The sequence below is a fragment of the Hevea brasiliensis genome, chromosome 17 (assembly GCF_030052815.1).
Source record: "Hevea brasiliensis isolate MT/VB/25A 57/8 chromosome 17, ASM3005281v1, whole genome shotgun sequence".
Classification (NCBI taxonomy): domain Eukaryota; kingdom Viridiplantae; phylum Streptophyta; class Magnoliopsida; order Malpighiales; family Euphorbiaceae; genus Hevea; species Hevea brasiliensis.
In genome coordinates, this window is record NC_079509.1 from 5,684,939 (window position 1) to 5,699,602 (window position 14,664).

Consider the following 14,664-nt stretch of genomic DNA (forward strand, 5'->3'; position numbering starts at 1 on the left):
GATAATGATTGGGGGTAGCGAGTGAGCAGTGGCTAATAATGTTGAAGTAGGCCCGCAAATGATGATAGATCAATTAAATTATGGTAGTTTCCGTTCCCGAGCTAAAAGGCCGAGCCAGAGGAATGCCTCGAAGCTCCCGATTCCTCATAAGTTCCATTATTTATTGATTATCATGGCTCCCGATTCCTCATAAGTTTCATTATTATTAATTATCATGGCTAGAGTAGTAGCAGCTGTGGCAAGCAGTCTGAGGCCGTACCTGCTTGTATCTTTTACCTCTGCATCTCACTCTCTTATTTTTTTTATCAGAACACTTTAAAAAAAAAAAAAAAAAAAAAAAAAAATATATATATATATATATATATATATATATATATATATATATATATTTGTTTCCCATTTGTCTCTTTCACCATCAGAATCAGCAAACGCATACAAAGCTTGCCTGGTCAAAGTTCAAACATATCTGCCACCCACTAATACGTCTCTTAATTTCTTCCCTCTAACGAGCCCCCATCTTTCTATCTGTTTCTCAAAGACTTGAACTTGTTTCAGTTCATGGAGAGACCACAGTCAGAGCATGGAGGAAGGAGGAGGAGACTGGCAAGAAGCAGAGAAATAGTGCAGATTCAGTGTTCCCCCAGGCCCATGTTACCGGTACCACCCATGATGCGGCCAACACCCAATCAGGCAAAGCTAGCTGCAATTGCCGTTGATTTAAACATACGGCTGAGATCGGCCGATATGCCAGGTGCCATGCAGGAGCGGGCGTTTCGGTGCACCAGAGCAGTCCTTGACGCAAATCTCGAGAAGAAGCCCAATCCTACTCATGTTGCCATGTGTCTCAAGAAGGTAAGCAATGCACATACAAAATACTAGTATAAATTTTTGCTTCAAGCAAGTATTCAACTTCGAAGGGTTTCTTAAGTCTATGCTGCTTTGCAAGGCTTAATAATGTTTGTCACGGTTTCTGATTGCTAAAATGGGGCTCACAATTGATGATGGTTTTGGGGCATTTTCAATAGCCTTTTTTTTTTCAAGATTTCAATAGCTTTTGTTTGAATTGATGAACAACCGTGAATTTTCCATTTAGGTTTAATTTATTATCAAACATCCTTGAAATAATGAAATGTTTGCTGGCTGAACAGAAAAATCATTTGTCAAAAATCTAATTGACCTTAAGCGACTAACCTTCTTGTTTTTCCGGAAACTCAGTTGTTTGCCCTTCGTTTCAGGAGTTTGATGCAGTGTATGGGCCGGCATGGCACTGCGTTGTGGGTCAGAGTTTTGGATCATTCGTTACTCACTCGAGTGGTGGATTTGTGTATTTCTCCGTGGACAAGCTCTCTTTTCTTCTCTTCAAGACAGAGGTCCGACCAGTCAGGAGTTCTCTTCCTCCTCCTCCTCTTCTGTTGAAGCTTAATATTAATGCTTAGCTTGAAGTTTATACAAATGTAATGTGTATTTGATTTACATCTGATACGGGAACTAATTTGCATTGGCATGGAAAATCGTACTCGTATTAGAGGGTTTTGAGGATGTAGGAATTAATCTGTTTCTCTTCAGATTTGCTGCCAGGTTTTCGAAGAGACTAGCCTAGTCATTTGGCCAATCAAGTATTGTATTTGACTAGTAATTGCCTTGGTACGAAGGTACTCACACATGAAACTGAAACCTGCATGTGATTTCACTGCAAATTACTTTCACATGGTCCCAATAGGGAATTACCAAAACCATCCGAAAGAAAACAGAAACTTTTTTTTTTTGCGCCTCTTTGACAAGAAAAGGAAATTGGAAAAGAAATGTTCCTCTATTTTGGCTGAAGAAGAGAGATACATAGCTATGCTTCGTAGGGCAAGGTGAGAGGACAAACTGTTGTAATCTGATATTAAGCAAAAGATTTTTACAGATATGCTTGACTAGTTGACTGACTATTCAAAACAGATGAATTAATTATTTCTTGAAAATATTCTGAGGAACACATCTTGCAATACGGACAGCGAAGTTTAATCCTGCATGGGACTTTCTTGTCTCTGTTGCAGTGTCCTCAGTCCTCTGTTCACTTGGATTTCAAAAAGCAGGCATAGAGAAATCCGCCAAAATCCCCTAACTAGCTATCTTTATTCCTTTGCCATTAGAATTTTATCCACTCTCCTCTACATATTTGTACTTCCAAACAAGCCTAATCAAATCATGATGTAGCATTGGATTGACAATCAAATTGTTTATTACTTTCTTGACTAAAGAAGGTGCCAGCGAAGAAGTAACTCTGCTTCCTCTGATTTAATTGAAACTTTTACTGATCATTCTTTACGTCCATCATGCAACTTGGTCCACCCCTTTGTTGCATTTTTGCGATGATAAACTATATGCAGTAGCTGTTTTTTTGGAAATCCTGCTCATCTTCTTTAGAATTGCAAGATTTCGAAGACGTTCCTCGAATTTAGAAAGGTGGTGAGATATAAAAAGTTAAAAACTACCACCACCCAAAACTTACAATGCAGTGATGCCACGTGAAATTTAGCGGTTTATTTTTCAAATTACTTCCAAGCTTTTTCACGAATGGTTGCTTTTCTTCGCACATATATATTTATGGCAGAGAGATTCTGTTCTAATCCCTCTTTAATTTACTTTAGCCATAAAATCCAATTATCATTCTTCTGTTTTTCTTGGCAAAAATGGCCCCAACATCACTAAATGATCGTTTCAAGCAATCTGTTACCCCCGACGCTTTAAGATCATATCTTGCAGAGTTCATCTCCACTTTTTTTTTTATGTGTTTGTAGTCGTTGGATCTGCCATGGCTTCACGTATGTCTTCAGTAATAATTTCTTCTATTTTATGCAAATGGGATTATTGATTTTTCTTCTTTCTTGTAGCATAACACGAGTCTTAGTGATTCTTGTTGTTGATTTACAACTTCACTAAATATAAAACTAGCAAGTAGAGTGGGAATTTGGTAGTGTTTTCCTTGTTCGAGGATTTGATATGCTAATTCTATTTTCTAAGAATGCATTTCTCTTCTTGCTAACATTTCCAAAGAGTATGCTTGATTCTTCCATGATACAGAGAAATTGATGCCAGGAGCAGATCCATCCAATCTGGTAATAGTCGCCATTGCTAATGCTTTTGCGCTTTCATCGGCTGTGTACATTGCTGCCAACGTCTCCAGTGGGCATGTGAATCCTGCTGTCACATTTAGTCTGGCCGTTGGAGGCCACATTAATGTCCCCACTGCTATATTCTACTGGATTTCTCAGATGTTGGCTTCTGTCATGGCTTGCCTTCTCTTGAGAGTAGCCATTGTTGGACAGGTAATGAAATCTCCCTGCGTTTCTGCAAAAAATATTTATAATTTTTATCCTTTCTCCCAATTGTGATTATGGACTGATTTTCTTGCAATCTGTTGTATGACTCCTGTCTTTAAATTTTGCAGTCTCTTCCTACCTACACTATTGCAGCAGAAATGACAGGATTTGGGGCGTCAGTGTTTGAAGGTGTGCTAACATTTGGTTTAGTCTACACAGTTTACGCTGCCGGCGACCCTAGATGCAGTTTGCTGGGAGCCACTGGACCCTTGGCAATAGGGCTCATGGCAGGAGCCAATGTCTTGGCCGCAGGACCATTCTCAGGTGGCTCAATGAACCTGCCTGTGCATTTGGGTCTGCAATCATTGCTGGAAGTTTCAAGAATCAAGCTGTTTACTGGGTTGGACCCTTAATTGGAGGCACAGTTGCAGGGCTTCTCTATGATAATGTTGTCTTCCCTAGTCAAGTTCCTGATTCTATTGGGGTGTAATTGCAATTTCGTAAAATGAAATGTTACTTTGTACTTTTTTGGTACGTAGTTCTTTTTTCCTTTATTTTTGCGACATGTTGCAATTGTGGTAGCCAACATTTGTATGATTGAGTGACCACAATGCCATTTTAATGGTCAATTCATTACCTTACCTTACACGTGCATATAAATTCATTGAAAATTTAATTTCAACGGTAGAAAATGGACCGAATGATCCCAAATTTGTGGGAAAAATATGTTGGATTAAGCACGCACGGGCTGATTCCTTGTGAAGCAACAACGTTAATATGCAAATAATTCCAATTTCGAAGAAAAAAAAAGTTAACAATGGGCTAAAAGGAAGCCTCGCAGGCTGGTGGTTTCACCCATACCCATTCCTCACAGTCAAGAGGCTTTCACCTCATTTTGGATTGTGAAGGCCGATTGTTTAAAATAATGGGTCAGATAGGTTAACTGCAATTTGAAAAAGCCTGGCCCATCTGGAAAAGAAAAGCAAGCCTGGCATCTTCCCGCTTCTAAATTTAGAGGGAGTGGCTGGCTTGACTCCCTGAAATTCAAAAATAATTAAACCCCCTCCGCGTCTAGAAATCCCCAGGTCCCTTCTCCGATTCCTCACTCAACTCACTGACTTTTGGGTTTCTTCTCTCAGAAATCATCAATTTATAAAACATCTCTTGCTGTATCACTCTCTACACTGTGCACATCCTAGTTTCTTTCCCCCTCTCTAAAAGATTTTCAATTTCGCAGTTTGAATTTTCAAGCAAGCTCGATTGGTTAGGTATCCTTGGCCTCGGGGACTTCTACGGTAATGTAGTTGGAAACTTTCGCTGTTGATTTTTCGATTATCCTTCACAGATCTTTGAATTTAGGGGAAGAATGTATATCAAGGAGATATGTTTAGAAGGGTTCAAATCATATGCGACGCGGACAGTGGTCCAGGGTTTCGATCCTTTCTTTAATGCAATAACGGGATTGAATGGGTCAGGCAAGTCGAATATCCTTGATTCGATCTGCTTTGTGTTGGGTATAACAAATTTGCAGCAGGTTCGTGCAGCGAACCTCCAGGAGCTGGTTTACAAGCAAGGGCAGGCTGGCATCACTAAGGCTACAGTGTCTATTGTGTTTGATAACTCTGATAGGAGCAGGAGTCCTCTAGGATATGAGGATCATTCAGAGATCACAGTAACAAGACAGGTTAGTTAAATGCTTGGTGAATTTGCTAAATTTCTTTCAGTTGGTGAATTGCATTTGTTAAAAGAAGGAAAACTTTAGAAAGGCAGGCAGGTAAGGCTTAAACCATCGAGTGTACGTGGGCTTTGTGTGAATTTGTGAGTCAAAGGTAATTTCATGTGTAACACTCAGCTTTTGAGCTAATTTCGTTTCGTTTTATTGTTTCTAGAGTTGACTCAATTTTTTCAATTGAGTGTACGCAGGTTAGTTTCAAGATAAAGTGGAGAAGTTTATTTTCTATTTAAAGTTTATTCATATAACTTGGTAAAAGCAGTGTTCCCGCTTCCCCTTTTTGTAATGCTTGTAGGAGATCAAATTAACTTCTCGAATGATTCTAATTTTGTCTTGCTATACTTAAATATGAGTTGCTTAAAATTTTTATTTTTAAGGAAAATTTACCTCTACTTCTCTTTTTGCTGGATTTTCTGATTACTCCATGGTACAAGTGAAGGGTGGAAAAGCATATGATGTAATATGGACATGATCATGCCATGTGAATTTGTTTTTCTGAAGTGAAGTTCGAGGCCTGTGACTTTCATTTGGTTGTCAAACTAAAAGCTTAAAGTTTGCCTAATAATTTCATGCTCACTTGAACTTGGCTTATTTGCTCCAATGGGGCTTAGCTAGTTTACTTCAATTGAACTGAATGTTTGTTAAGGATTTTCAAATATTTATTACTTATCCTGCAGATTGTGGTTGGTGGAAGGAACAAGTATCTGATTAATGGAAAACTTGCCCAGCCTAGTCAAGTTCAAAACCTTTTCCATTCAGTGCAGCTGAATGTTAACAATCCACATTTTCTCATTATGCAAGGACGCATCACAAAGGTCCTAAACATGAAGCCTCCTGAGATTTTATCCATGCTGGAAGAGGCTGCTGGGACTAGAATGTATGAGACAAAGAAAGATGCTGCACTGAAAACACTTGAGAAGAAGCAGAGTAAGGTTGATGAGATTAATAAGCTTCTTGATCAGGAAATACTTCCTGCTTTGGAGAAGTTGAGGAAGGAAAGGATGCAATATATGCAGTGGGCCAATGGAAATGCTGAATTAGATCGACTCAAAAGATTTTGCATTGCTTATGAATATGTTCAAGCAGAGAAGATTAGGGACTTTGCAGTTGGTGAGGTGGAACAAATAAAAGCCAAGATTTTTGAGATTGACGATGACAAAGAAAGGACACAGGTGGAAATAAAGGAAATGGAGACAAAAATATCTCAATTGACTGCTGACAAAGAAGCTAGTATGGGTGGGGAAGTAAAAGCTTTGTCAGAGAAAGTACATGCTCTCTCTCAAGATCTTGTGCGAGAAGTATCTGTATTGAACAATAAGGAGGACACTTTAAGGAGTGAAAATGAGAATGCTGAGAAGGTGACTGGCTATTGTAACTCGTTTATTTCTTTTTATGTGCTTTATAACTTTGTGTGCCCACGCTAGCGTTTTAAATAAGAGTTTCTTCTTTTCTGCCACCCTTATTTTTTTCTAAATTCCTTGGCAGTTGCGATATCACATTCAGATTTCATGTTTTCATGTTACCAGATTGTCTGTAGTATTGAAGACTTAAAGCAATCTGTGAAAGAGAGGGCCACTGCTGTGAGAAAGTCTGAAGAAGGAGCAACTGATCTCAAAAAGAGAGTTGAGGAACTCTCTAAGAGTTTGGAAGGACATGAGAAGGATTACCAAGTAAGAAGTACTTATAGTTGTCAGTCTTGTTAATTTTACTCTGTAGGCGTTGGGCATGTTTTTGCATTGATTGCAAAATAAACTGTTCTTTGAGAAAGTTTTAATTGCTATGGATAGGGTGTCCTAGCTGGGAAGAGCAGTGGAAATGAGGAGAAATGCCTAGAAGATCAACTAGCTGAAGCAAAGGTGGCTGTTGGGAATACAGAAACAGAATTGAAACAGTTGAAAACAAAAATCAGCCATTGCGAAAAAGAGCTAAAAGAGAAAAGGCATCAGTTGATGTCAAAGCGTGAGGAAGAAGTTGCTGCAGAGAATGAGCTTAATGCTAGAAAAAAAGATGTGGAAAATGTTAAATTGGCATTGGAATCTCTTCCATACATAGAGGGCGAGATGGAAGTTTTGCAAAAGGTTTGTTTGCTCTGTCCTTTGGGGTATCCCTTCACCACCAGGATCGTCTATAAAGTCTTTTTGTTATTGATTTTGTAAACCAAACCTCTTCTTCAGGATCGTGCATCTGAAATAGATTTGGTGCAGAAGTTGAAAGACAAAATACGGGATCTTTTAGCACAATTATCAAATGTTCAGTTCACATACCGTGATCCTGTGAAAAACTTTAATAGATCAAAAGTAAAAGGTGTGGTAGCAAAGCTTATCAAAGTAAAGGATAGCTCTACTATGACTGCCTTAGAGGTTAGCAATGCATACATCATACACTTGGTTTTACAACAGTGAATTTGTATTGGGGGTGGAGACTCTTATAATGAGTTATTATGCAGGTAACTGCTGGTGGCAAGTTATTTAATGTTGTTGTAGACACCGAAAATACAGGAAAGCAGCTACTTCAAAATGGTGATCTTCGGAGAAGAGTAACAATTATTCCTTTGAACAAAATTCAATCCCATACTGTACCCCAACGAGTTCAGCAGGCAGCTGTTAGATTGGTTAGTTATTATTTTGATACTGTTTCCTAGATTTAATGTCAGGTGGCATTTTTCCTCTTTTTCTGTTGATTTTCTGTTTGCGGTTACAGGTTGGCAAGGGGAATGCAGAAGTGGCACTTTCTTTAGTTGGTTATGATGAGGATTTACGAGTATGCTATCCCTAGGCCTGTTGTTTTATTTTCAGGGAAATTACAAAAAATCTGTAGAGGCTTGGTCCAATATCTATTTTGGCACTTCCTTTTTCTAATAATTATGGTTAAGTTCTTTCATAGTCCATGACTGTGTAACTTGGATCCGATGCAATAAGATCTACAAAATTTTTTTATCTTAGGAATGATGAACAATTCTTTGCATCACTTTCACACATTTTTATTTGTTTTTTGTCAGAATTTAAGTACTTTTAAGTTTCGATTCCTTTAATATTATTTTTCCCTAAAGTTGATTTGTACTGCAGAATGCTATGGAATATGTTTTTGGTTCGACCTTTGTATGCAAAACCACTGATGCAGCAAAGGAGGTATGTCAATCTTTGGCCAAACATTCTTAAGTAGTGCATTTGTCAAACAATAAACATTTTCAGTTACAATCATTTATATTAACAGTTTCCAAAAGAACATTCTTGGATTTTTTTCCTTGGTGAACTAGTTTGTTCTAGTCAAGTCTTTAATGAGTGTTTTGAACTATTCTCTATTGGACGTTTCATAGATTGCTTTTAATCGAGAGATTTGCACTCCCAGTGTCACTCTTGAAGGTGATATATTTCAACCAAGTGGTCTTTTAACTGGTGGCAGCCGAAAGTAAGATGCTTAAATGCTATGGAAAATTTTCATTGTTTCTTTTGGTGTATTTGTTTGCTCTATCAACTCAAATGCAGCTATTACTGTTCCAGTTGGCATCAAGTAATGCTTTCAAATTTTTATACACATTTCTTTTTAGCAAAATTTTAAATGAGATTTTTCCCCTAGGGGTGGTGGCAATCTGTTAAGGCAACTTCATGAATTGGCAGAGGCTGAATCAAACCTTTTACTGCATCAAAGAAAATTATCTGAAATTGAAACAAAGGTAGACTTGAATGCCATTGTATTTCATGCATAAGGAGAGAGAAAAAGAGAGAAAGTTCTTGTGGTCATCGAGAATTTTTGTGTGTTGAATATGTGGACAATGCATTTCAATCCATGTTTTGCATCTTCTTGTTTGTTGAACTTTGTTGCTTTTTATTTGTGCAATTTATGTTTGAATTTTCATGTTGATTAAAATGTTTGCACTATTTTGGTTTCTTAAAGTCTATACAACAAAAGTGAAGTCACTGGTTATTATATTTTTCCTTTGTTCTTATATGTTACCTTAATGTATTTTGGTAGCTTTGTGGTCTAACAAACAACAATAATTAGATTATTGTGAGGATGTTTGGTTTAATTTATGAAAATTAACTTATAAGCACCTAATGCTTAGAAGCTAATTTGAGCTTATAAGTATTTAAAATTTTAATTGCTTACGTGTTTGGTTAAAGTACTTAGAATTGACTGATAAGCAGTTATAAGTGAATGATAAACAGTTGATATATTTGGTAAAAATTAACTTATAATCACATTTATTATTAAAATGACTAAAAAAGATATTAAATGAGATTTATGGTGAAATTTTAAAAATTAAATGAGGATACAACTCAACTCAACTAAGCCTTTATCTCAAAAATTTAGGGTCGTTTATATGGATTCTCTTTTTTCATTCTAAACGATTTTGGGTTAATAAATTAAATGAGAATAATATGATAAAATACTTAGTTACATTAGCTTATAAGTACATTGTTTATAAGCACTAAAATAAAAAGTTAGTCTTTCCTGGCTTACTTTTTTAGCTTACAAGCTCGAAAAAATGTTATAAACAAATATGTACTTTTATTTTTAGAACTTATAAGTTGGTTTGACCAGCTTTATAAGTTAAGATAAATATGCTCGTAGTTTTTTTTTCATTTATTTGTGTCTTTCTCTCCCTATTTCCTTTAAAGGATGTTTAGTTTAGCTTGTAAAAGTTAGTTTATAAGCACTTGTTGCTTATAAGCAAATTTGAGCTTCTCAGCACTTAAAATTTTAAGCAGTTATATGTCTTGTTAAAATTCTTTTAAATGGCTGATAAGTAGTAGACACATTTGATAAAAAAACAACTTATAAATATATTTATTATTAAAATGATTAAAAAGTACTAAATGATTTTTTCAAATAATAAATTATATTAACTTAATATTTTATTATAATATTGTCAAAATATATTTCAATCATATTGTAATTAATCTTAAATTCAGTAAACAAATATTTTGTAGACAAATATTTAATTAAATTTAATAAGAAATATTTTTTAAATTTATTAAAATTAATGTAAATAATTTGTTTAAAGTATTGCAGGAAAATAAATTTTTTAACATGAATATGAGAATATATAAAAAAAAATATATAGTGGAATTATAAAATTAAATGACGGTAATGCTGTAATCATTTGGTCAATTTAACTTATAAGCATTTAGTTTATAAGTACTAAAATGAAATGCTCTTATCTCTAGTCTATTTTTTTTTTTTGGCTTATAAGCTCTAAAAATATTGTAAACAAACAGGCTAATTTAAATTTATAGCTTATTAGCTATAACAAACACCCTCTTGATTGGATGCTTTGCTTTTTTAGTTTTTCAAGCACATAATCTTAGATTTGCAACTTTTAAGAGCTTTGTTGTTCTTTTAATGTTGGTTTTTATTTCTTGAGCTTTTAGATGCAATAATAGTAATTTTGCAACCATTTCAATTCAATTGCTGTTGGGAATTTTGAAATTGCAGATTACAGACCTCTTGCCTGTCCATAAAAAGTTTGTGGATCTTAAAAAACAGCTAGAGCTTAAACAGTATGACCTGTCATTATTTCAGGGCAGGGCTGAGCAAAATGAGCATCATAAGGTTTTTGTACTTTTCTTTTTTTTACATAGCTTGTTTAACCTGTTTATTTTAACTTGTCATGATGCAGTTTTTTTATTTTATAACTTTTCATGCAATATTACCCTTAGGCCTTATGCTATATTTCTTCTTTTGCTGCTTTTAAGCTTGGTGAGTTAGTGAAGAAGATAGAGCAGGAGCTTACGGAAGCAAATTCCACAGTCAAAGAAAAGCAAGTTTTGTACAATGAATGTGTTAGTATGGTTTTGATGCTTGAGAAATCGATCAAAGAGCATGATAATAATCGAGAAGGCAGGCTGAAAGACTTAGAGAAAAAAATTAAGGCTTTAAAATCTGAAGTGCAGTTAGCTTCAAAGGATCTCAAGGTAGTTTTTGATATTGAGGGCTTACCAGATATCACACAATGTTTAGATTCTAAACTGTTACAGCTTTTGTATTTCTGATATGGTCAATAATTCATTCTGGAAAAATCCTACGAATGTGGAAAGCCTGAAGATTTTTCACGCTCTTGGCATGAATACATATTTTGAAATTTAAGTTTGTCTCACCATCTTGTTTTCTAGTCCCTCAATCTCACACAATGTCAAAAATTGCAATTCAAAGATAAAGAGCAAGCAATTAGAGTATTGCTACCCCATAATTGAGTATTGTTCTTTTATACTATTTCTCATTTAATGTGGGGATGAGGTTTTGGGACATGAAATGCTTTATAAACAAACTTTGCAAGATTTTCTGCAAGCGCACTGCATCTGTCATCAATAGTCCATTAGCATATCATTATCAGATGGCATAATATATCACTTTCCACCTCCCCTCATCTAAATTGTAAGAAAATTTTTTAGGTAAATCAATCTTCATTTTGGGTTAGTCAAGGAGAAAAGGACACTGTTAGATGGAGGGAACTGAAAAATTTTTTCTAGAACCTTAATCCTCTTTGTTGGTTTGATTGATTGCTTATCTTCAATAGCACTTTAAAATCCTGGGCACGGTTTTGGTTGCAATTAGGGTCATGGAAACGAAAGAGAAAGACTTATTATGGAACAAGAAGCTGTCATTAAAGAACAGACATCTTTGGAGAGTCAATTAAATTCTTTGAGAATGCAAATTAATCATCTCAATTTGGAAGTGGAAGAACAAAAAATGAAGGTAAACTTTGATATAATCTTTTGGAAGTTTATTGGTTTGAAGTTATTACCATGCATGTCCATCTTGCAGGTTGTTTCCATTCGTAAAAATCATGATCAAGCTCAATCGGAGCTTGATTTGATTCGTAAAAAGATGAAGGAATGTGATTCTCAGATTAGTAGCATTCTGAAGGAGCAGCAAAAACTTGAACATAAAGTTGGTGAGAGAAAGCTTGAGAGGAAGAAGCTAGAAAATGAGGTAATTTGGTTATAGTCTTGTATGTCTACTGCCAACTTGAGATACTAAAAAATACATTTTCAATTGTTGGAATAGGTGAAAAGAATGGAAATGGAACAGAAAGATTGCTCTATGAAGGTGGACAAATTAGTTGAGAAGCACGCCTGGATTGCTTCTGAGAAACAGCTATTTGGAAGAAGTGGGACAGATTATGATTTTATGTCCTGTGATCCCTGTAAAGCAAGGGAAGAACTTGAGAAGTTGCAGGCTGAACAATCAGGGTAGGTGACTCAGAAAGCCTTAATATTTTAATTGCTGTTAGTATTACAGTAGTTTACATTTTCCTAAAGCAATTTTGGTTCTTAGATTGATTGTTGTCTATGCATGTGTTCTAGATATTGTATTGTTAACCTTTATCTTTTGCTGACTTGAGACCAAAGGGCTGACTTTCTTTCTCTTTTTTCATGTTTATGAAGCCTTGAGAAAAGGGTGAACAAGAAAGTTATGGCGATGTTTGAGAAAGCAGAAGACGAGTACAATGATTTAATGTCCAAAAAAAACATCATCGAGGTAGTTTATCCCAAATATGCATAAACATATTTGTAGCATAGCTTCTCTACACTTTGGCAATGCTAATTTTATGTTTAACTAGAATGACAAGTCTAAAATCAAGAAGGTGATTGAAGAGCTCGATGAGAAAAAGAAGGAAACTCTAAAAGTTACTTGGGTTAAAGTCAACAAGTGAGTATTTTCTTCCTTCATTCCTTTTTTAATTTTTGAAAAATCATTCATTTTATTTGTGCTTGTGACGCATGCCATAATCTTGATTTCGTAAAACTTGACCATAGTTGCTTTTCCAATTGCTTTTCCAAATTTTTATTTCTTCAGTGATTTTGGATCCATTTTTTCTACCCTATTGCCTGGAACCATGGCAAAACTAGAACCTCCTGAAGGTTGCAGTTTCCTGGATGGTCTGGAGGTTCGTGTTGCATTTGGAGGTGTTTGGAAACAGTCCTTGTCAGAACTGAGTGGAGGTCAACGATCTCTGCTTGCCCTTTCTCTAATCTTGGCGCTGCTTCTCTTCAAGCCAGCTCCACTTTATATCCTGGATGAGGTGTGCTTTGCTTGAATTTTCCTTTATTATTGGCTCTTACAAAAACACCTTCCAAAGTTCCAATGCTTTTTACATTTTGGATTTATTGTTAAATCTATGATTACATTGTATTTGCAAAATTCAAGTCTAATCCAAGTTCATACATTAGGTACTTGACAGGAAAGAGACACCTGTGTATGCATTTGAAAATTTTTGTAAAATTCTTAATCGCATTGTAGGAGCATTATTGAGGGGATTTTAAAGGCAACTGAAATATGCACTACACTCGAATATTTTTTTTCTACACTATAGCTACTTCATCGAACCCTACTACCTTTGATTTCATATTTGTTTGACCTCATAGTTTACATATTTGGAGTGAAACTCTGATGGACTTGCAAATGATTCATTTCTTGATACTGTTTGACAGGTTGATGCAGCTCTTGATTTAAGCCACACGCAGAACATAGGCAGAATGATCAAAGCTCACTTCCCACATTCCCAGGTCCAAATTTATTATTTTTTTTTTTACCATTTGTGCATTTAATGTCAAAGGAAATAGTTTAGCAACAAAATATAAAGATTTGAAGTGAATCAAAATTTAGGTGATAATGTGGAATAACGCATTATTTTATGATTTTTAATTTACTTTTAAGCATAATATATGTTGACATTTTTTCTTATGCAGTTTTTTCCTTTGGATTTTGTGTTGTAGTTTATTGTGGTTTCACTGAAAGAAGGCATGTTCAACAATGCGAATGTTCTTTTTCGAACTAAATTTGTCGATGGTGTTTCAACTGTCCAGAGGACTGTTGCTGCTAAGCAGAACAAATGATTGCTATTATATTACCAGGTTGTATCGGTCTACTTTGTTGGAGTTTTATTATTTTCATTCATATGTTTGATGGAGTTATTGTTGTAACTAATGTTCTGAAGTTGTCCACTAATGCTTATTTAATATGTAATTAATATTACACTGTTGTAAGTGTAACACAAAGTTCTAATTTTCTAAAATTCATGTTTTCCAATTTTTGTGGTTTGTAATTCAACATACCACCATGATGTTCAGTTCCCATTGGGATTTATTGGAGTCGTGTGAGTCAGCTGCATTTGTTTGCGTCCAAGAGATTGATTCACTTGAAATTGGATGCTTGCAGAATTCATAGAGTCGGCTTATACAATCAGGAATTGGCTTGTGGTTTAATTTGCATAAATTTGATTAATCAGTAAGTACGCGTGGGTCTTCTTTCGCCACGTGACCTGATAGACGCAAAAAGAGTTGGCATGTTTGCACTATGAAAAAGCTGAACTCGAGCTACATGGTGGCATTCCCAGTAATAATTATATTGTTTGATCTTCATTGCATCATCAGGTCAACGGTTATGATGTTTTCCTGTTCATGTACAGTGATACATTGAACAAGTCAGAATGGTGCCTAACTGAGTGCCCTCTTAGGTAAATCTCCACTAGCCTCTTATTGGTCAATCGAGGGGGCTCTAAGAGAACCTAAGTGGATATGTTACCATATATTTTGTGCCGTAGTTGACATAGTTCTATAAGCTAAAGAATAAGAAAAACATGGCATTGAAGGAGCCTTTCATTACTTGGGTGGTTCTCTT

The 14,664-nt window shown here is 35.5% G+C and overlaps 2 protein-coding genes and 1 pseudogene across 3 annotated transcripts; all 3 read left to right on the forward strand.

The window, feature by feature from the left end:
• Positions 1-398: 398 nt before the first annotated feature.
• On the forward strand, positions 399-1,480 carry LOC110658327 (uncharacterized). Its single transcript, XM_058140097.1, has 2 exons — positions 399-852; positions 1,236-1,480. The coding sequence occupies exons 1-2, from the start codon at positions 559-561 to the stop codon at positions 1,434-1,436; spliced, it is 495 nt and encodes a 164-aa protein (XP_057996080.1). The 5' UTR covers positions 399-558; the 3' UTR covers positions 1,437-1,480.
• Positions 1,481-1,758: 278 nt separating this feature from the next.
• LOC110658325 (probable aquaporin TIP5-1) lies at positions 1,759-3,949 on the forward strand (annotated as a pseudogene).
• Positions 3,950-4,348: 399 nt separating this feature from the next.
• On the forward strand, positions 4,349-14,073 carry LOC131168812 (structural maintenance of chromosomes protein 2-1-like). Of its 2 annotated transcripts, XM_058139628.1 has the most exons (20): positions 4,350-4,992; positions 5,718-6,398; positions 6,567-6,710; positions 6,828-7,118; positions 7,215-7,400; positions 7,487-7,651; positions 7,741-7,800; positions 8,106-8,168; positions 8,357-8,448; positions 8,617-8,713; positions 10,477-10,593; positions 10,737-10,955; positions 11,596-11,736; positions 11,806-11,973; positions 12,049-12,233; positions 12,429-12,522; positions 12,605-12,693; positions 12,841-13,066; positions 13,476-13,550; positions 13,761-14,073. In XM_058139628.1, exons 1-20 carry the CDS (start codon positions 4,675-4,677, stop codon positions 13,878-13,880), a joined length of 3,531 nt encoding a protein of 1,176 aa, XP_057995611.1. In that variant the 5' UTR covers positions 4,350-4,674; the 3' UTR covers positions 13,881-14,073. The 2 variants fall into 2 exon arrangements, with proteins under 2 accessions (XP_057995612.1, XP_057995611.1); XM_058139629.1 differs by lacking the exon at positions 10,737-10,955 and having other exon boundaries at positions 4,349-4,992.
• The last annotated feature ends 591 nt before the right edge of the window (positions 14,074-14,664 follow it).

Excerpts from the sequence above, each read along its gene's own strand:
- LOC131168812 (XM_058139628.1), top strand. The coding sequence starts at position 4,675 with ATGTATATCAAGGAGATATGTTTAGAAGGGTTCAAATCATATGCGACG. Across the intron at positions 11,737-11,805 it reads TGGAAGAACAAAAAATGAAG|GTTGTTTCCATTCGTAAAAA; the intron begins GTAAACTTTGAT and ends TCCATCTTGCAG. Across the intron at positions 12,523-12,604 it reads CCAAAAAAAACATCATCGAG|AATGACAAGTCTAAAATCAA; the intron begins GTAGTTTATCCC and ends ATGTTTAACTAG.
- LOC110658327 (XM_058140097.1), top strand. The coding sequence starts at position 559 with ATGGAGAGACCACAGTCAGAGCATGGAGGAAGGAGGAGGAGACTGGCA. Across the intron at positions 853-1,235 it reads TTGCCATGTGTCTCAAGAAG|GAGTTTGATGCAGTGTATGG; the intron begins GTAAGCAATGCA and ends CCTTCGTTTCAG.